The 22500-nt window shown below is 33.7% G+C and overlaps 1 protein-coding gene across 1 annotated transcript in view; it reads left to right on the plus strand.

The window, feature by feature from the left end:
- The window catches only part of LOC106871565 (F-box/WD repeat-containing protein 7), a 147045-nt gene that overhangs the window by 34539 nt on the left and 90006 nt on the right, over positions 1-22500 (plus strand). Inside the window, exons 3-4 of the mRNA XM_014918071.3 lie at positions 465-547; positions 20254-20352. Of these exons, the coding sequence (XP_014773557.2) occupies positions 491-547; positions 20254-20352 (156 nt within the window). The 5' untranslated portion in view covers positions 465-490. The remainder of the gene's footprint in view (positions 1-464; positions 548-20253; positions 20353-22500) is intronic.

Consider the following 22500-nt stretch of genomic DNA (forward strand, 5'->3'; position numbering starts at 1 on the left):
TCTTCCTAAGTTTAATTCGTTTTACCAGATTAAAGAAATATGCTTCTAACAGCACTAGAGCTTTAATAACTGCAGATTGTTTTTTTTTTCTGGATTTAAATCCGAATTTATCATCCATGTTATCTACCAGTGCGACTTTGTTAAAAAAATAATAATAAAAAGAACACCAGCTCATTTCTTTTATGAAATCTGAAATCTTCGGCTTTCTCGATTTTTCAATTTAACTTGTAAATATTATTTAAGTTTATTATGAAAAATCTTTCCAAGTTTTGCTTTATTTTATTACTATAATCCTAACATCAAAAACAAGAAACTCCGAGAAACTATTTATCAATAACATATGATATATTGCTCTACATTTGTTCCCGAGTACTCTAAACAACTCCTCTTATGTCCATATATGTATGTGTAAATGTATGTAAGTGTATATTTGTTCTATATGTTATATATTCATTCTTTTTCAGAGAGAGAAAAACTATCCTTCCTTCACATGCTAATTAAAACCTTGGATATACAATTATTAATATATTTGTCTAAATTGATAGATGTAAGTATAAGTTGAAATTGTATTTTCTTTTTCTGTCCAACTCTGCATGCTGACGTTGTACTGTGTTGCTATCCGGAAAAAAAAACTACCTTCTATCTACTGTCCTTGAGTATTCAGAAGGATTAATCATTGATTAGTGACAAAACTTGTTTAATATTTTCTATGACTTGTAGACAACACTACCGTATAGAAGTAAATCAGTTGAGACATAAGAAACAAACAATTGCCCGCATCAGTAAATAGTTACAGCAAAAAGTTAGCGAAATGCAAAAAAATATCTTTACCTTCATTTCAGAGGAAAATAATTAATGTCACTTTGCGAATTTTTTCTGTTGTATTTGTGATCTGGCAAAGCAATGCACAGGTTGAAGTATGTAACGGGTAACGCAACAGATGATGAATAGCAAAACATTTTTTCTGTAAGCTGATCACTTGTTACATAATCAACATTTCATAACAGAATTATAGTTTTGCATAAGTTTGTTTTGTCTGAATTTTAAATGATTTATTATATTCCATTTGTCAATGGAATTCACATACATCTTTCGTTGAATAGTAAAATTCAAGGTATAAGACAATTCGGAGCATTTTAATTACTGTTGGGATTATTGTTGCCGACTATCCCTAGTTCCACCCTGCATAGGCAGAACTACACACAAAGTCTTTCCAGACACGGCCATCTAACCCCATTGTTGCAGCTGATCTAAGATTTCCATGAGGTGCATTCCAAAAGTTTTGAAACTTTTCTGGGAGAGGCAGTTACGTCTGTCTTATATTGTTGTAATCTTAATATATCATTACTATACATTTGATGAGCTGACCTCTCGAATTCTGTTAATCCAGATTGAAAGAAACGGCTTTAACAGCACTTTGAACACGTCCTGTTAAACACTGCTTGTCGCAGCTGACTAGTTTGCGGGTAGAAGCTGGGACTTGAAGACAATTTCGAAGCTTGCTATGCAATGACGTTTTGTGTTAAACTGTGCAAAAGTGCTACAGAATCATAGGATATGCTCCAGATTTCCTATTTGTAGGAGTCGAGCATCTAGTTCTTCGCTGGCACAAGAGTGCAAGTAAAGCAAATCCTCCAGGAGGTTCATGATAATCCTCTTTTTCGACAGCAAGAGCATCATCTACATCCACTAAGTCTTCTCTAGCTAGATGATCAATATTGAGTACTTTGTGAAGGTTATGAGGGAGTTGAGGAAGAGAATTCGTCGCAAATGTACAGAGCACCTGCATCAGGACAGTATACTAGTCCACAGTTCCATCCTGGTAATCGATTATTTGACAGAGATGGGCATCATAATATCCCTCACCCGTTCTACAATCCAGACCTTGCTCCCTGTGACTGGTTGTTCCCCAAGCTGAATGGAAAAATGAAAGAAGCTGACAAGAGTCCTGAGCACCATCAACTTGGAGGACTTCTATGGGGCTTTCCCGAAGTGGTTGGAGCACTACAACAGGTGCATTGAGGTTAGAGATCCTTACTTTGAAGTTGATTAGAATTTTGCACTTCTTTGAAATTACTAAACTTCTTTGAAATTATTAAACTTCTCTCATGAAAAATCTCAAAACTTCAGGAATGCACCAGAATCCACCAGATGAATGAAAAACAAAAGACTGCGATTTGGTCTGAAATTGTTTTAACCGATTTTGTATCCTACTCAATAAATAGAAATCGTTGTGGGCATAACGGCTATAGTATAATTAGCGTTTCCACGTGGCTTATTACATTCAAAATTGGGAGTTCAAATTCTACCCCTGCATCGCAAAGCTTATGGGAACTTTATTGTTCGATATTTTCTCCATTTTAACTTATGTTTGTAAACTCATCGATGACCGAGAATATTTTGGTTGTTTCACATGTTGCTTAAAATAAATTCGGTAATCTACTGCATAAATAGAAAATTTTTACATATGATTTTTATTCTGTTAATTACCTTGAAAATCTAAGCATTCTGTAGGTTACATAAGTACTATGTGCAATACCTTAGTTTCATGCAATGCAGATAATCAGTAATAGTTTTCATAAAGCTGAGAAACGTTATCTATAATCTTATCGGTTATTTGATATATTCTTCTTCGATCTGACGCTTATTTCTCCTTTATTTTTCATATCTTATCTCGTATCTCATTTAAAAATTACTTTGTCGTTTGAAAGTTTATCATTTGGTGGTGCATGTACATACACACATACATACATACGTACGTACATACACACACGCACGCGCGCACACAGAAACACACACACACACACACACACACACACACACACACACACACACACATATATATACCAAATTCCAGTGCACCTACGTCATAGAATTGCGCGCATGTGGCATTCACTTCCTAACTGCTTCTTTTCGAGTGTAATAAATCGTATGGTGTTCTAATAAATGGCTACGTTGTGCTTATAACCACATTATACATAACTATAGAAATAAATGTGCACATATGTGTATATGCACATGCATACGCGCGCGCGCAACCACATACACGCACGTACACATTCACGCACATATACTACAATACATATATGTGTCGATTTATGTATGTTTATATATATATATATATATATACATATAATAATATTAGGGATAAAATCCAAAATGACAGGTAAAAACTCAATTAAAATCAATTTATAAAAAATTAAAATTAAATTGAGCTTTATAGATAAAATATATAAAATATATAGTTTTAGGGAAAATAACCAAGTTTCAAGAACTCATCGATGAAAATCCACTATCACATATAGAAAAATTAATACTGAAAAGCACAATAAATGAGTATAATATAAAGTAAAGTAAATATCATAAGATAAATATAATATATATGTATGTTTGTTTATATGTGTGAATATATATATGCATATACACATATATATATACATACATATATATAGATATATATATTATATGTATTTATTTTCTCTAAGTTAATAATTAACTCGGACAAAATAAATTGGTTAATAGATACCAGGGTAGCAAAGATCACAAAATGACTGTGGTGTAACTCCTGTTTATGAGGTAGAAACTCCTTGTTATTTTGGGTACTTGAGTAAATATATAAATTTAGTAAATGGAGTAAAACGCATATTTTAAATGAATTCTTTTATTTCCAACATATGTTTCGAAGATTACAAATTATACCTTCCATAGGGATAGGTGATGTTGAAAAGGATATAATCTTCTCTTCAGGGAAATACATAGGAACCAGCTTAACCGTAAGACATTTTAACCGAATATCGGTTAAAATGTCTTACGGTATATAAATACACACATGTATATGAATATAAGACCTGTTTTACGACGGAAAAAGAATACATGCATTTCATAAGCATGGTACGTCAGCATTAGAACACTCGTACTTAAGCTGAGTTTAGGTAAGATATTTCTTATGTTTGGTAATCAACACTGTGATGAAATGGTTGAGTTGTGTCGATGAATAGAACACAAATACCGTTGAAATTTAAAATGCAAAAATATTTATTTTTATCGCTGGGAAATTGTATTTTGCCGTTACTACCAACGAAAGCGAAAAGATGTTTACACTATCTTCATTTGAAGTTTGTATGAGATGCTGCTGTCGAAGATAATAGTAGCTAACCTCGTTTGAGTTTAGTAGGTAACTGGTTTAGCTGCGTCGTCCTCGTCCATTGCTATTGATTTCACGGTCAAGCGTATCATGTATCACTACTTCTCACGGGTTCTACTGGCTAGTGGCTAAAACACACAAAATATGCAGCTGACGTGCTTATCAGAAAAAAGGCGCCAATGATTAAGCTGTTTAATAAGATCCTATTTACGAGACATTTGAGTGGTCAGTTCCTTAATGACAACATCAATAATTGAGATAATCATTCATGTTGTTTTTGTATCAGATACAGTAATCCGTCTTCAATCTCTAGGTGTTTTGAGACTGCTAAATATTCCTGATACAAGCTTATTCTTTCATCAGTACATGATTCAGCTGCTTGTTTTATAAACATATCATAAGGATGTGTAGACTTGATATCGACTCTCTGTGTGTTAATTAAACAGTTATTTTAAATCTAGCATATGTTTGTAAAATATGGTTGTAGCTTTCATTTCTCTATAGTTGTTTCCATTTTCACTGGATGGTGATAATGATGGTGATGACGGTGGTGGTGGTGGTGGTGGTGGTGGTGATGATGATGACGACGACATCGATGATGTTGATGATGGTGATGATGATGATGATGATGATGATGATGATGATGATGATGATGATGATGGTGATGGTGATGATGATTATGATTATGATGAACCACTAGAGGCACAAGAATTTCAATGAGAAGCGGTGGAGGAAGCATTACTGTAAAAACGTACAAGAAATAAGTAGAAGCGAGAGTTCTTTCAATGTGACGAAGCTTAAGAAGAAATGAGCCGAGCAGATGACACAAGAAGAAGAAGGAGGAGGAGGAGGAGGAGGAGAAGAAGAAGAAGAAGAAGAAGAAGAAGAAGAAGAAGAAGAAGAAGAAGAAGAAGAAGAAGAAGAAGAAAAAGAAGAAGAAGAAGAAGAAGAAGAAGAAGAAGAAGAAGAAGAAATAAGTACAGCTGTAAGAATAGAAAAAAAGAACTGTAAAAGAAGAAAAAAGGCTTTTTAGATGGCAATATCTAAGATGAAAGGAATCAAAATTTATTCTAGAAATTCAAACAATATCGATATAAGCAATTCGAAAGAAAGGGGAAAAAACCCCACCTATTATTGAACATGTGACGTGCATGATGTTGCATGTATATAAGACATTATGCAATAACACTTATGTAAGTTTAGCACTTAATATAACCGTGAACATCTACACATAAACACGCACGCACAAACATGCATGCATGCAAAAAAATAAACGAATGATAATGCAAGACTTTGAGCATCGGTCTGTAAGAAACAGATATTTATGTAAACATCTACTGATATACGCACACAGATACACAAAACACATACATACACACACAAACACACACACACACGTATCCATCAGTACATACATATATATGTGTGTGTGTGTGTGTGTGTGTGTGTGTGTGTGTGTGTGTGTGTGTGTGTATCACTTCCCGAGCGTTAAACTAATACATCTTTTTGTTGTTTATACAACCCGTCTTTGTCTTTTTTTTTTTGTAAATTCCAACTAAATATATATATGTAAGTATGTATGTATATATATGTACTTACATATAAGAGACCAAGTATGTATGTATCTATCATTCTATATATGTGTATAAAGAAAATAGAGAATTGGAAATTGTTACATATATCTCCATTTTCTATTTTTATACACACACACATACACACACAAACACACACACACACACACACACACACACACACACACACACACACACACACACATATATATATATATATATATATATACATATTTATATACATATGTTTGTATGCATATATGTATAGAGACACATATAAATGCATATACATATATATGTTTGTGTATGCATGATATGTTTGTATATATACATATACATACACACACAGATATATATATATATATATATATATATATATATATATATATATATATATATATATATATATATATATATATATATATATATGCATATGTATATACTTATAAGTATGTATGTGTGTTGAAGTTAGGCTAACATCTTAGAGCTACTTAAAAGAACAACCATGGAACTGTTGCTGTTTGGACGATTTAATACTGAGAGTAGAGTCAAATTCATGATTAATTTCGTGTTGACTGGGACTTCAAGCCTGACGGCTCATTCATCCAGTCACATCGACCTGAAGGGATACGCTTTTAGGCAAAACATGACGGCCCTCTCAATAGAAACTATAATTATACATACACACATACATACATACATATATATATATATATATATATATATATATATATATATATATATATATATATATACGTACGTACATACATACATGCATACATATATATATGTATATGTGTATGTGTGTGCGTGTAGAGGTGAGTGGGCAAAGTAAAACACCTGACATAGAAATCCTTGCAAAGGCAGTATGCACAAGCAATGAGTCACTCATCATATCCATTCCTATAAGTCGGGTAGGCCATGTTGTACGTATGGAAAATGACAGTTTTTCTATGCAGTTGTTCCGCAGTGAGCTGCGCATAGGAAAGCGTCCTCGGCACAAACCAAGGAAAAAGTACAATTGCTGTATAAAAGGTAATCTAGAACTTCGAACAGTTACAAAGAACTGACAAGATTTTGCTTTGGAAAGAGCTGAATGGAGGAAACATATATTAGGTAACGTAGTGAAACTTTTGAAGATGGTCACCTTGCGCAGGAAAGGGTAAAGCGTTGGCTTCGGAAAGACTCATCAGAACCTCAATGGATTTATAAAGCGATGGATGTTTGTGACGTGTGGCCGTGTATGCTTTTGTAAAACTGGGTATGTCTACTATTTGAATTCCTATGAAAGACCAATTGTATGTAACGGCGTCTCTCTTAAACCAGGTAATTCAACGTGTGTAATACGTTGAAAATTTTGCAAATCGATTTTAGGTCTGAAAAGTCATATGGCACTACACAAGCATCATATTCCACAAAGTGACCCGAACAGTTCAGTTAATTTACAACTTACGTCAGTCACTCGTGCATCAAATTATGCAGATCTGCAGCGAGATCTGCACCGAGATCTCAGTCATCTGAGAGGCCATAGACGTAAAGTCAGAAATGATACTGAATACGAAGAAGAATAATGAGACGGTAATCATCAGTGAAGATGAAGTTAACACCACATTGGTTTATATATATATATATATATATATATATATATATATATACATATATAACATACAAAATTAAGAGGGATGACCACCAAAAGTGGATTCCTATATGCTAGAAATAGATGCCAAATGACCTAACCACAAAGAGTATGTTCTCAAAGACGCCAGACTGTAAAAATGAGCATTTTGAGAACATACTCCTTGTGGTTAGGTGATTTGGCATTTATTTCTAGCATATAGGAGTCCACTTTTGGTGGTCATTCCTTTTTATTTTGTATGTAATATAATTTTAATCTTCGGATTTTTTAAATATGCTAGGCCACTGGTTTTAATTGATTAATATCAATTTCTACCCTCATTATTAAATTTTATATATATATATATATATATATATATATATATATATATATATATATATATATATATATATATATATATATACTTATATCTATATATATATTTATATAAAGGGATTAGCAGTATCCTGCTTCTCCAACATACTGAGAATTCAGAAATAGCAGCCAAAGAACTACTAATTCCAAAACTACAAATTTTTCTCTAAATTGATAGCAATATTTATGGTACACACAGAACAAAAAACAGAAGAGAAGAGTAAAAAAAACAACTTGCCTTTAGTTAATTTAGTACGACGCTTCACGGTTAAGAGCATGAAATACCCCATTCCGATCTTCAGCTAAATATTCTAATAATTTTGGCCGATAAATTTCTTAATGTCTGCCTCACGTGGTCTTGATGTCGCATGGTCAAAATTAACGTGAGTTATTTAGACATTAGCAAATTTATTAGAATATTTAGCTGAAGATCGGAATGGGGTATTTCATGCTCTTAACCGTGAAACGTCGTACTAAATTAACTAAAGGCAAGTTGTTTTTTTACTCTTCTCTTCTGTTTTTTGTTCTGTGTGTATCATAAATATTGCTATCAATTTAGAGAAAAATTTGTAGTTTTGGAATCAGTAGTTCTTTGGCTGCTATTTCTGAATTCTCAGTATGTTGGAGAAGCAGGATACTGCTAATCCCTATATATTTATGATTATAAATGGTTTTACCGATAAGGTTTTTTCATACTGAGCTAGCCGGCAAAATTGTTAATTATTAATTTTATTACTAATTGACGATTCCCTGCCCTGTATATCTATATATATTTAAATATATATACTTATATATATATATATATATATATATATATATATATATATATATATATATATATATATATACAGTTATTGTTTCATTATTATGAATGAGAATGTGTGTACGGCTGTTTCTGAATGCGTTTAAGTGTGCGTGCATGTTGCTACACTGGCGCAAAATAGTTTTTATTCACTGACTTCATTAAGCTGTAATTCGTTATGGATGAAAACTGCAAAGATACATTATTTTTAATACGCCAATACTGGGAACAACTTTTCACCCGATGATAAAAACGTCCTACAGCAACATTCTAATTCCCCACTCTCCAGCAAAGTTATGATTCTCTCATGCATTAGTTTAGAAGAAAATGATAATTGCATATGAATAATCTGTGATGAGAATAGTTAGTTTGAAATCACGCAATTTAAGAAACACCAAGGTAAAATTAGGGCACGTGGATTACTATATAATGAAACTATTTGCTATTTGAAGATCCCTTAGTGTATTAGATCTTATAAAAACATATGTGCTGGCTGAGCTCTTAGATAGATAGATAGATAGATAGATAGATAGATAGATAGAGAGAGAGAGAGAGAGAGAGAGAGAGAGAGAGAGAGAGAGAGAGAGAGAGAGAGAGAGAGACTGAGTGAGTGAGTGAGTGAGTGAGTGAGTGAGTGAGTAAGAGAGAGAGAGAGAGAGAGAGAGAGAGAGAGGCAAGCAAACCGATATACAAACAGAGAAAAGAGTATGAGAAGGGTGTAGAAACATTAAAAACGAAGAGAACTGATTGTAGATGTCGAATAAGACCTCGCAAATATTACACCAGAATCATACCTACGTTTCCAGCTTTTGTATCTTTATCTTCTGTTTGAGAAGATACTATTTAAATCTATAAATACTAAACTGCTATGCTTTACACGTTGCTGTTTCTCGGTCAGCAGATATCCACAGTTTTATAAAGCTAAAAAGTATTTAGATATATTCTTATCCATTGACACAAATACAAAATCAGATAGGAAGTACATATGTATGACACCAAATGTAGAGACTTTGACACAGTATCGCCCACATCATCATGAACAAGAGCAGTAACAACAACAACAACCATGGCCGTGAGGAATCAAATGAGGAAATTGCTATTCGTTTTCTTTTAAATTGCTTGAAATAACAGCCAAATCTTTTAAAACTTGCACTCCTCAGCATCTTAAAAATGTGAAGGACATATAAGATACATTACGTAAGAAAAACTGATAGGATTGAGACAACAGGAACATATTTGACAATCTCTCTCTCTATCTATTTCTCTCTCTCTCTCTCTCTCTCTCCATCTATCTATCTATTTCTCTCTCTCTCTCTCTCTCTCTCTCTCACTCTATCTATCTATCTATCTATCTATCTATCTATCTATCTATCTATCTATCTATCTATCTATCTATCTATCTATCTATCTATCTGATCTATCTATCCAGCCTGATCTTTGTCTAACTCCTTAACGTCTTGGAGGTTTTAGGTAAAATTATACTAAAATGTCAATCTGTTTTGATTTAATTCAATTATATGTATTTATGATGCTGAAGATTGCTCTGCGTTTAAATTGATGTAATGTTTTCATTGTTCAATTAAATGGAGTCGCTTGAAACGATCGTACTGCATTACCTCTGGATATCATGTTGCTTATTTTGATATATATATATATATATATATATATATATATATATATATATATATATATATATATCTGGGCAAAGTTTAGAGAGCTCTTACCCCTGCTGGCGACAAAGGGACTCTCACTCAGAGTAAAAGGCAGACTGTATGACGCATGCGTACGAACAGCCATGCTACATGGCAGTGAAACATGGGCTGTAACTGCTGAGGACATACGTAAGCTCGCAAGGAATGAAGCCAGTATTCTCCGTTGGATGTGTAATGTCAATGTGAATACCCGTCAGAGTGTAAGTATCTTGAGAGAAAAGCTGAACATTAGAAGCATCAGTTGTGGTGTGCAAGAGAGACGATTGCGCTGGTATGGACATGTGGTGAGAATGGATGAGGATAGCTGCGTGAAAAAGTGCCACACCCTAACAGTTGAGGGAACCCGTGGAAGAGGTAGGCCCAGGAAGACCTGGGCTGAGGTGGTGAGGCAAGACCTTCGTACATTGGGCCTCACCGAGGCGATGACTACTGACCGAGACCTTTGAAAATGTGCTGTGCGTGAGAAGACCCGGCAAGCCAAGTAAGATCGTTGCCAGTGCCCCTGGACTGGCTCTTGTGCGGGTGGCACATGAGATGCACCATTTTGAGCGTGGCCGTTGCCAGTACCGCCTGACTGGCTCCCGTAGGATTTTCGAGTGAGATCGTTGCCAGTGCCCCTGGACTGGCTTGTGCGGGTGGCACATAAAAGGCACCATTTCGAGCCTGGCCGTTTTCGTGCGGGTGACACGTAAAAGCACCCACTACACTCTCTGAGTGGTTGGCGTTAGGAAGGGCATCCAGCTGTAGAAACTCTGCCAAATTAGATTGGAGCCTGGTGTTGCCATCCGGTTTCACCAGTCGTCAGTCAAATCGTCCAACCCATGCTAGCATGGAAAGCGGACGTTAAACGACGATGATGATGATGATGATATATATATATATATATATATATATATCTTATAGTAAAAATGGATACATAAGTGATTTTCCACCCTTATGTATCCATTTTTACTATAAGATGAATTCTAGCTCATGCTGAGCACTTCAACTCTGGCCCGTCTTTATGTATTGTTATATTAATACATAATTATACAAAAATTACAGTTTATATATATATATATATATATATATATATATATATATATATATATATATATATATATATATATATATACGCTCGCACGCACATACATATACATGTATACATGTATGTGTGCGTGTGTGTGTGTGTGTGTGTGTGTGCGCGCGCGTTCTATCTATGCATATGTATGTGTGTGTATTCTTCGCTGTATTTGATATACAGCGTTTCGCGACTTTTGTTGGTTCGTTCGTATTCGCTTTAGCCAAAGTGTCTGACTTAATATAAGTATTGAGGTAAAAACTAATGATCTGAAACACTCAATGCAGTACTCCAGCATGGCAGCAGTCCAGTAACAGAAAACAAGCTGAAATAAAAGTAGGCACGTGCATATGTATGGATGACTGAAATTCTAAGCCGACGTACTTTTATGTAAAGTGGGTCAGGAATTGTTTGAATAATATTCTCGGTACACTAAACTTTGTCGAAGAATATTTGGAATAATGAGTTGTTTATGTTATTATCTCACCAACTGTGCTGTTTGTACTTCAGGTTGTATATACATATACGACAACAATAATAAAAAAAGTAACAGAGATAAACAGTCACAGGCACAAATGAATATGTGTGTGTGTATAGACATCATAAATACACACTTACATACACATACTTATACACACTTATTTGTACGTATATATATATATATATATATATATATATATATATAATATTTATGTTAATATGAATATATATACATATATATATATATATATATATATATATATATATATATATATATATATATATATATATATATACTTATATACATACACACACACATATATATGCATATATATATATATGCATATATATATATATCCATATGTGTGTGTGTGTATATATATATATATATATATATATATATATATATATGTATACTGAATGTTGTCGTATTGAATATATATTTATGTATGTGTATGTAAAGATATATCTATATATGCATATATATGTGTGTGTGTGTGTGTGTGTGTGTGTGTGTGTGTGAGTGTGTATGCATGTATGTATATATGTATGTATGTATGTATGTATGTACGTATGTATGTGTGTGTGTATGTTTGTATATTATCATGTACGCATGAATGTTTATACATATATATTCAATCATGCCATATTTGATCGCTGATAAATGTTACATGTATATAAGTGTGTGTATGTGTGTGTCTGCATGTACATAGATATATGCATATGTATATGTGTGTGTGCATGTGTGCATATATATATATAAATGCGTAAATATGTGCGTGCATTTTATTGTCCGTATATATATATATACACACATACACACACATACACACACATGATCAATATATACGCACAAATCAAGGTATATGAAAAAAGAAATAGCAATGAATTTAGAAGCTAAATTACTGTCTTTAAGCCTTTCGTTGTGGTGGAACTTCAGACAAATGTAAATACATTTTATTATTCCCTTCGTTCAATGAAAAACACCAAATACATATCCATCCATCCGTCCATCTATCGATCCATCAATACATGTATACAGAGTTCTATTTTGAGGGTTTCATGTCACGGAAATGTATTGGGACGTCAGGCAAAAATGCTTGTGTTTATGTGTGTATGTTCTCGGAAATATCTTATGTTCGCAGTATATTGCTTATGTATCAATCGCAGAACACACACCAAACAAATAAAATTTGAATTTCAGTACTATATATAGATGTATATGGATAATATTTAATATATGATATATATTCTAAGGAGTCAAAAAATATATCCGTTATGAGCCTTTTCTTAAATGGTAAATTCTGGATTTAAATTTTGATTAACCTGAAGAAAACATTTTTCGTTCATAATGTAATTGATTTGTTCATCAATAAAAAAAACGTGCTTGAAACAGGTGTAGTGAACCTCAATCTACATATATGTGTGTGTGTGTGCGTGCGTGTGTAATTATGTATATATTTATTTAGATATCTAGTTGTCAACTGATACAAAGAAATACGCTTGATCCAGTGTATGAAAAACAAATTATGTGTGGATATTCAGCTATTCAAGGATCGAAGACGAGCATCGTTGAGGAGTGTCACACGTAGAGTCACTTTTGAAGAGATGTTTCTCAACTCTACTCTCAGTATCGAGTATACTTTTGACTGCATTGCAATTTACAACACTGCATATCCATAATCATGCGTAATTCATGTATGTATGTATGTATGTTATTATTCAGTTTTATTTCAAAATTTCTTGCCAATAGAGAAAGAGCCGGTTTCTAACCTAGATCCAAGGCTCCTTCATTGAGATTTCAACATCAACAGAGTATTTTTGTATGTATGTATATGTGTTATGTATGCATGTAAGTATGTATGTATGTATGTATGTATGTATGTATGCATGCATGTATGTATGTATGTACGTACGTACGTATGTATATATGTATGTATGCATATGTATGTATGTGCGTATGTATGTATTATGTGTGTGCGTGTATGTGTGTATATGTGTAACAGAAGATGAAAACTGCGGGAAGGAAAGAAGGAAGGAAACGAAGAAACGAGGTAATACATACAGATTAAAATGTGTTATTATTCTGCTCTAAATAGTTGGCTATAATAATATCTATTGACACACACACTCTTCAAGACTATAGAATTATTCTTTAGCCTAAGTCTACAGAAAAAAAATCTGGTAACTTTCAGCTGCAATTGTAATAGAGATTTTATACACATCCTTATCATAAGTGGTTTAGATAAATACTTATCTTGTAATTTCAGTGACTTCTGTATGTGTATATATTCACGTATATATTCGTGTCTGTCTGTCTGTCAGTATGTATGTCAGTATGTATGTATGTATGTATGTATGTATGTATGTGTGTGTATCTATTTATATCCGTCTCTATTTTTTTATATTTGAATTCTCCCATAAATGGGGAGTTGCTTTCTAAGAAACAAACAAAGCTTCATTGCTGGAATTTAGATACAACATTGAAAAGTTACATTTTGAATGTCAGAAAAATGGCTTACATATTTTCACAGTTCGCTTTCCAGTTTTCAGAATACAAGCGAGATGTTTACTTTCTGGAAAGCCGACTTCTCTAGTTTAATCTTTACCTTAGTAATTAAAGATACAAATGTAAATGTAAATTTATAATCCAGGCCAAACCGTTATAGTGCGCTTGTATGTATGCATGTCATTGTTCAGTTTTATTTCAAGATTTCTTGCCAATAGAGAAAGAGCCGGTTTCTAACCCAAATCCAAGGCTCCTTCATTGCAATTTCAACCTCAATAACAGGGTATGTATGTATGTATGTATGTATATGTATATATTCAGATTTCTATGTTTTGCTTTATGTTTATATTCTCTTGCATATGTAGACAGGCTCATATATATTTAAATGATAAACTTCTGGAAAATCTTACAGATTTTTACATTTCCAGTGATGGATTGGATCTGTAGCCATCGAATTAGCTTTCTCCTTTCTGGTTTTGAGAAGCTTAATTTCTCAAGATTGGTCTTTAGGCAGGGCCCCAATAATTACAAGCATAAACCCGAACTTGTAATCTGGATAGAGTAACTGCAGATTTCTCAATAGTTCTGTTGATGTTTGTGTATATGTTCAATAACAAGTAGATTCTCTATATTCATTCGAGTACCGGTTTCTTTCGGAGGGTATTGAATATTGCATTGACTTTGAGGACGATATTAGGCAGCTGCTTATCTCATATGTGATGTCTTCTACATAAATATGACATAGTCGACATTATCGATTCCTTTAGGTATTTTGTAGAAATCTACTGTTCTTGGATTGCAAATGCATAGCCTTTGAAATGTGATCAATATTCGTAATATCTTTTTTTTCTGTAAGGCGGCGAACTGGCCGAACCATTAGCACGCTGGGCAAAATGCTTAGCGGCATTTCGTCCGTCTTTACGTTCTAAATTCAAATTCCACCGTGGAAGACTTTGCCTTTCATTCTTTCGCGGTTGATAAAATAAGTACCAGCTAAGTATTGGGTCGTCGTCATTGACTTAACTCCTCTCTCAAAATTGCTGGCTTTGTGCCAAAACTTGAAACCAATATTCATTATATCTTTAAGTCGGCGAGTTGGCATAATCGTTAGCACGCCAGGAAAATCTTTAAAAACATTTCGTCTGCCTTTACATCCTGAGTTTAAATGCTGCGGTGGGGTGGATAAAATAGAGTTAGCTGAGCACTGAGGTTGATGTAATCGACTTCCCCACTCTTCCGAAATTGGTGGCCTTGTGTTAAAATTTGAAACCAATGTAAGTATCATCTTCAATTCTTCGAGAAGCATATTCATGCATACTCCTTTTTTGGTTTGCCACATTTCGTCGTCTTCGGGGTATGTTCAGCTGTTTTGAAGTTGAATAGCAGGTTATCAGGGAGTAATTCCTGAGGGAGTACTTCTTGAAGAGTTCACTGCCAACACGTAGTACGTTGTCCCTTCTGCTTTTCAGCACTTGGTTTACATATTTTTCAATATATATATATATATATATATGTGTGTGTGTGTGTGTGTGTGTGTGTGTGTGTGTGTGTGTGTGTGTGTGTGTGTGTGTGTGTGTGTGTGTGTGTTGTGCGTGCGTGCGTGTGCGTGTACCTATGTGTGTGTGTACCTGTGTGTGTATATACGCTTACATTCGTACATACGTATATACATATATATATATATATAAATATATATGTATATATATATATATATATATATATATATATATATATATATATATATATATATATATATATATATTTATTTATATATATATATATATATACACACACACACACTCACTCACATGCACACACACACACACACACACACATAAATCTCTGCTGATTCACCCGAAGCGAAATTACAGGGCTCAATACAAAGATAGTGTATTCAGATCTTTTCTGTTTGGTCAACTAGTTCTTCTTTTTGGGACATCTGTCAACGCTGTTGAGAGCATGGGATAAGTCGTGTGTAAAGTCTCTCCTCACTGTAAATAGCATCATGCACAGGTATCGCTTGACGTACCGGTATCGTCGTCTTACATTCAAGAATGACGAAACAGCCACCATATATGTATGTATGTATGAACATAGGTAGGTAGGTAGGTAGGTAGGTAGAGTAGCGAAAGAAAAAAAAAACCCCAGCTTTTAGTGCTTCCCGGAAGGACTTGACAATTCCCTCGTAGTTTCTCTTGAAACATTAAAAAGATATTTCATTGTCTTATTTTAATGTCGCGTATCCACCATTAGTGATGGACTATAGAATGAATTGTAAAGGGCATGAACTATTCGTTTCTTTACAAAATTATCGCCCTATTCAATACATTTATGTTACACTTATATTAGAGCTGATCTTGATTCGGAGTATTTTTTTTAAACAAAATCAAGAGAAGATTACTAATTTGATTTACACACCTGTTTTATTTACTCAAACATTTGTTTTATTATTTTATTATTACTATATACACCAATCATCATTATTTTAATAAAATCATTATTTTTAAAGTTTGAAAAGAACCCGTTATTATTTGCATTGTCACGTTCCAGAAGATAGGGTCTTTAGATTCGATACATCACATTCCTGGAAATAATGTCAATTAGTTCCTCGTGGTCTTCTATAACGGAAGTTAAGCCAAGTATGGAAATGGCAGTGGTATTTTGAATAGTATAAGTATTGTCTTGGTGCTAGGATAAAAGATATCGAAAAAAATTGTATACACACATACACACGTATTGCTGTGAACGTTAGAGTGCGTTTGAATGTGTGCTTTTGAGTGATTCAGCGGATAAAACCTTCGTGATGTTTTAGTAACTGCTGCAGGAACCTTTCCGAATCTCTCCAGAAGGCTCAGATTGTACAAAAATAGAAAATCAAAACTGTTGACTTCTATCTTAAACTATAACAAAAATTGCATTTCAGCTTAACAGTTTCCTATAATCCCCAAAGCCCTAGAGTGTGTCGTGCAGAAAACCATAAGGAATTAATGTCATTCTTGTCATTACGATTAAAACGTATTGGAAAATATTTGCTTTATGTCTGAAAGGAAACCATTTAGAAACATCGGTAGGTTAGATGTTGGAAAAATAGGACACTGTGTGTACTCTAGTGAGGTCAAAAGAATAATATACACGACAATCTCTATACAATCGCCGGTGAACAATATGGATTACGTATAAGTTCTCCATCAGTTTCGGTTCTTGTTCGGAAATATTATTTATGCTAGTAATATTTAAGTTACGGACGCAACTTCAAATAAAATTTCATCATAAGAATAAGTTAAATTATACCAATGGGAAAAACGATTATTTAGATTATTTTGGTGGAACACCGTTAAGATAAACAAGAATAAGAATCATTTAAAAAAATCATACATTTAATTTAATCGTGGCAGATATTTAGTTAGAACGATATACTAGTAAAATTTAAGTAATTTTTGTTTCAAGATTAAGCGATGAATAATAATAGCAGTTGTATAAATGTCACTATTGTTTTCTCTAGTGAATCCCAAAATATTTGATTACCCATAGTAGAAACCCAATTTAAGGATAGAACAGTTAACCATCAAGGAACATCTAAACCAGACATATTCCACCCGCATTATAAAGAAAATCCCAGTCAAACCTATTGTAATCAGAAGAAAAAGACATTGGTATGTTGGAAATTTCCAATATGAACATATTTTTCAGCAAACCTCTGAAGAGTGGTGGGGAATGTTTCATCAATGTATCAAATCCAAGCGAGGCGAAAGTACATTCAGTATTTTATGTTCAGAATACAGTTATCTGGGTACAACCAGGCACATAACATCGGGGTGAATAAAGGCACACAGAAAGGGTTCAATAACATTCTAAAATTTGAGGCAGATTGAACATGTCCTTTATACGTAACAAGATTTGAAATAGAGAAGTTAGAGATAATAATATTACAGTTCAGGCCAGTACATGGTCTGATAATAATAGATTAGTATACTGTTTAGAGATGCAACACTTAATCATGAATTAGCCAGTAAATTTAAGAGAATCTTCCGAGAATTTAATCTTGGAATAAAGATTGTAGAAATAAAAAAAAAATAATAAGACCAGTAAATCTATTAAATCGATTATCTATAAGTCCTACCCTTTTCACAAATACACCTGTGAAAATGGCTACAAAATATGTGCCACAAATCCACATATCAACAGTAAGGTTGGAAATACTATAAACCGTATAAACTGCCTTGACGAAACATGTTTTAACCTCCCATAGAAGAGACCAGTCTACTCTCATTTCTTACCAACATGGTTTAGATAAGAACAATGGTTCAGTCAAGAGACTCTGTATAGATATCATATTTCCCCCTAGAACTTGATTTCCAGCACCAGCAGCTGTAAGGTAAGTTACACCGATAGAACTATTCTCTTTTCGTAACATGATTGTTACGAGTATTAACTGTTGAGTGTTAAGTCTTTCCCACCGAGTATGAATTATCTTAAATGTTAGTGTAAAGTTTCTTAACCATTTAGTGTCTTAAATATTGATTAAGTATCTTACCTACTGAATGTGAAATGTCTTGACTTTCGGATGCTAAAAGTGTTACCTACAGAAATAACGCAGTGCTAATGATTAAATACGATTCTTCATCCATTCCCCTAGTTCCCTATTGATTCAGCTCTATGTGATTCACATTGTACCCACATCATATGTTACTAACTGCACAAAATATATCATAAATGCATACTAACGATCCCTACTTTCCATGCTCTGCGTGATATGAATAGTAACCATTAACTTTTCTGATTAATGGCAGAAACTAAAAATATATCAATTTTATTATTTTCTTTTATAAGGCTGGTAAGTAACAAAAAAAAAAAAATGTTATTAATGTTTCACTGTAATTAGTTGCAGCCTTTTGCACTCGAATTGCTGCATATATTGGCTGTTTTATCCTCAGGGATACAGTAGATGAGAAATTATTTTTTTCATTTGTAATTTATTGAAATGGAATATGAAAAATGAAGATATAGGAAATTATTATCCTTTGTGTGATGCTATTGTACAAGATTGCTTGACAAGATCTCTTGATTATAGAAAGTTCATTAAATCTCTACATACAATTTCAAATTTCATATATATTGATACCTGAATGTGCAGCCCCTTTCTCTCGAATTACACCTGTTAACCGGGTCATCATGTAAAGAAAAATGATGTTAGAATTAAACTCACCAACGGAAACGTGCATTATGTTTGTGATGACAACTAATAAATTGTAATTGTTGGTGAATGCTTCCATTAATAAAAGACTGAACTCCTGTTATCCGTTTTGCTGCCAATCGCTCACTAGACACAACATAATTCTTCGAAAATTCATCTTCTTCATTCCATCTAACTTACTGACAATAAGTGCAAAAATATTTTCGATGTCTGAAGTCCAACAAAGCAACCAGTCTTGGCAGTGTTCTTCTCATTTACTTCATACAGTGAGCTACAGACCTACCTTTACCATCGACAAACTCCTCATGATTTCTCCCTTCTTCTACAATAAAGTATTTCACTCACGTAGGAATATGTTTCATCCCCAAGCAGAACAACATGTCTTATACAGCTAACTACCGGCCTTACATTTAGTATCTTAAAAGATGTGTAAATAATTGCAAACATCTCATTAGTTTTCCATAGTGTATCTAGGACAATATTTTAATGTTTCACCTTTATTAAGACATTAAAGTGTAGTTTGAAGCAGATACGACTGCTATTTCTAGCAGATCGAGCGATCACACAAAAATCTCTTTGTTTGCTGAAAGAAAAACCTTTAACATACCAGGATCGATTGGAGGGTTCCTGCTCTTTTATTACACATTTTTAATGCTAAAAATCGCTATATATTGATAATCTAAGCAGTAGTATTAAACCGAGAATTTAGAGATCCAGCTTCTATCCTTTACTAAATGAGGAATAACATTAATGGCTAACATTATTTTATATTTTCTTTTCTTTTTCGTCAGGAACGTCGATATCGTGATTTTATAGGAGAACTCCCGGAATGTCTGGCTTGGAAAATTCTAAGGTTTCTGACAGTAAAAGACTTAGCTGTTGTTTGCCAGGTAAAAAAGACTTCCTTATTTTTAAACTCTCTCTTTTTTACTCTTTTACTCGTTTCAGTCATTTGACTGCGGCCATGCTGGAGCACCGCCTTTATTCGAGCAAATCAACCCCAGGACTTATTCTTTGGAAGCCTAGTACTTATTCTATCGGTCTCTTTTTGCCAAACCGCTAAGTTACGGGGACGTAAACACACTAGCATCGGTTGTCAAGCGATGGTGGGGGGACAAACATAGACACACAAACACACATACACGCCTATATCTATACATATATACGACGGGCTTCTTTCAGTTTCCGTCTACCAAATCCACTCACAAGGCTTTGGTCGGCCCGAGGCTATAGTAGAAGACACTTGCCCAAGGTGCCATGCAGTGGGACTGAACCCGGAACCATGTGGTTGGTAAGCAAGCTACTTACCACACAGCCACTCCTAGAGATCTAAAAAAAAATTTTCAACTCATGTGTTACGTAGTGGATTGTGTAGGAAGAGGTCGGTAGTTTTTTTTAAATTAGTGATCATACAGATGATACGATAGAAATATTCTGAATCTGGAACGTCGCTATCAAATTTTTACAATGTACGACCCTGTAAAAAAAAAATTCATTCTTACATGAAACACTATGATTTCTGTACAAAGAAGAGAAACCCTTATTTATTTACATTCGCCGGATATTTGTCCTCATCTTGTTTGTTGTTAACACAACGTTTCGGCTGTCTTGGGAAACTTCGAGCCTGGGTTCTCATTCCTAAGGTATTTTTCGATGTTATTATTATTATTATTATTATTATTATTATTATTATTATTATTATTATTATTATTGTTCATGTCACTGAACCACTATGCCATACGCCCACAGGCATATGGCGTAGTGGTTAAGAGCGCGAGCTACTAACCCCAGTATTCCGAGTTCGATTCCAGGCAGTGACCTGAACAATAACAATAATAATAATAATAATAATAATAATAATAATAATAATAATAATAACATCGAAAAATACCTTAAGAATGAGAACCTAGGTTCGAAATTTCTCCAAGACACCTGAAGAAAGCTGGAGAGTATGTCAGCCGAAACATTGTATTAACAACAAACAAGATGAGGACACATATCCGTCGAATGTAAATAATGTAAATAATGTAAATAATGTACATAATTCCTCATCTCTTAAATATAGAACTGTAGAGAAACTCTTGTTTGGAACCTTTCAAGTTGTATTACATGAAAAGCAGCTAATAAGCATTTTCCTTCTCATAAATCTTTCACTCTTTGTGAAATATTTAAGTAAGATTTCATAGAATATAACTGGTATTTGTATTCAGCAATTAAAAAGGTTGGATAAAGGTGCAAGTTTACTCCTGAAACAGATGAACTCAATCACAATGAGTAATTATCAGAACGTCCACATTTTGTAGCCAATGCGACCGTCTTTATTATTCTTGAATAACTGTGATAAAATTAACTGGTGCTTATAGAGGCATCGCAGTCCCTAGAAGAGACATCTATACTATCGCATGTTACGGTTAATCATTTTAAATGACAGCAAATCCACAATACACAAAGTGTGCTAAGTGGTTCCTAATGAAAATCCATTCGTTTGCACAGTAATACATTTAAGTTCTAACGAGCTATCTATGATCCGCTAAAAACAATATGACCTTGGACCTTGAAAAAGGAAACTAATATCATAGATATCATTAAGAGATAAGGATTGAAGGAAAACTTATGTTACGACACGTTTGCCAAAACTATCTTAAAAGTATGGCTTCTGTACCAGAAAAGAAATCATCTTTGATCATTTGCTGATTCTCTTCGAAGTTAAGTGAAAATAATACTCCCATATCTATTGACGGCATTGTTGTATACACGAGCACACACATCACGCCAGCTGCTCAATTGGCAAAGATTCACACACTATGGCGGTGCAGTTACAAGCCATTAATGTAGTTCCTTCTCTTTGTCTCTGCTATTCCTAAACTGACTAATTGCACATCACCTCAGTCAATCCTGATCAATGTGCCTATATTTCCACTTACCTCATTAATGTGCGCTGCACCCCTTAACATCACATCAAACATTTTCCATAACCATTCATCCGTAGAAGTAATAAATTCATTATGAAATAATAATATCATCAATATCGAACGCCT

This window comes from Octopus bimaculoides, chromosome 2 (genome assembly GCF_046866305.1).
Source record: "Octopus bimaculoides isolate indiv1 chromosome 2, ASM4686630v1, whole genome shotgun sequence".
Classification (NCBI taxonomy): domain Eukaryota; kingdom Metazoa; phylum Mollusca; class Cephalopoda; order Octopoda; family Octopodidae; genus Octopus; species Octopus bimaculoides.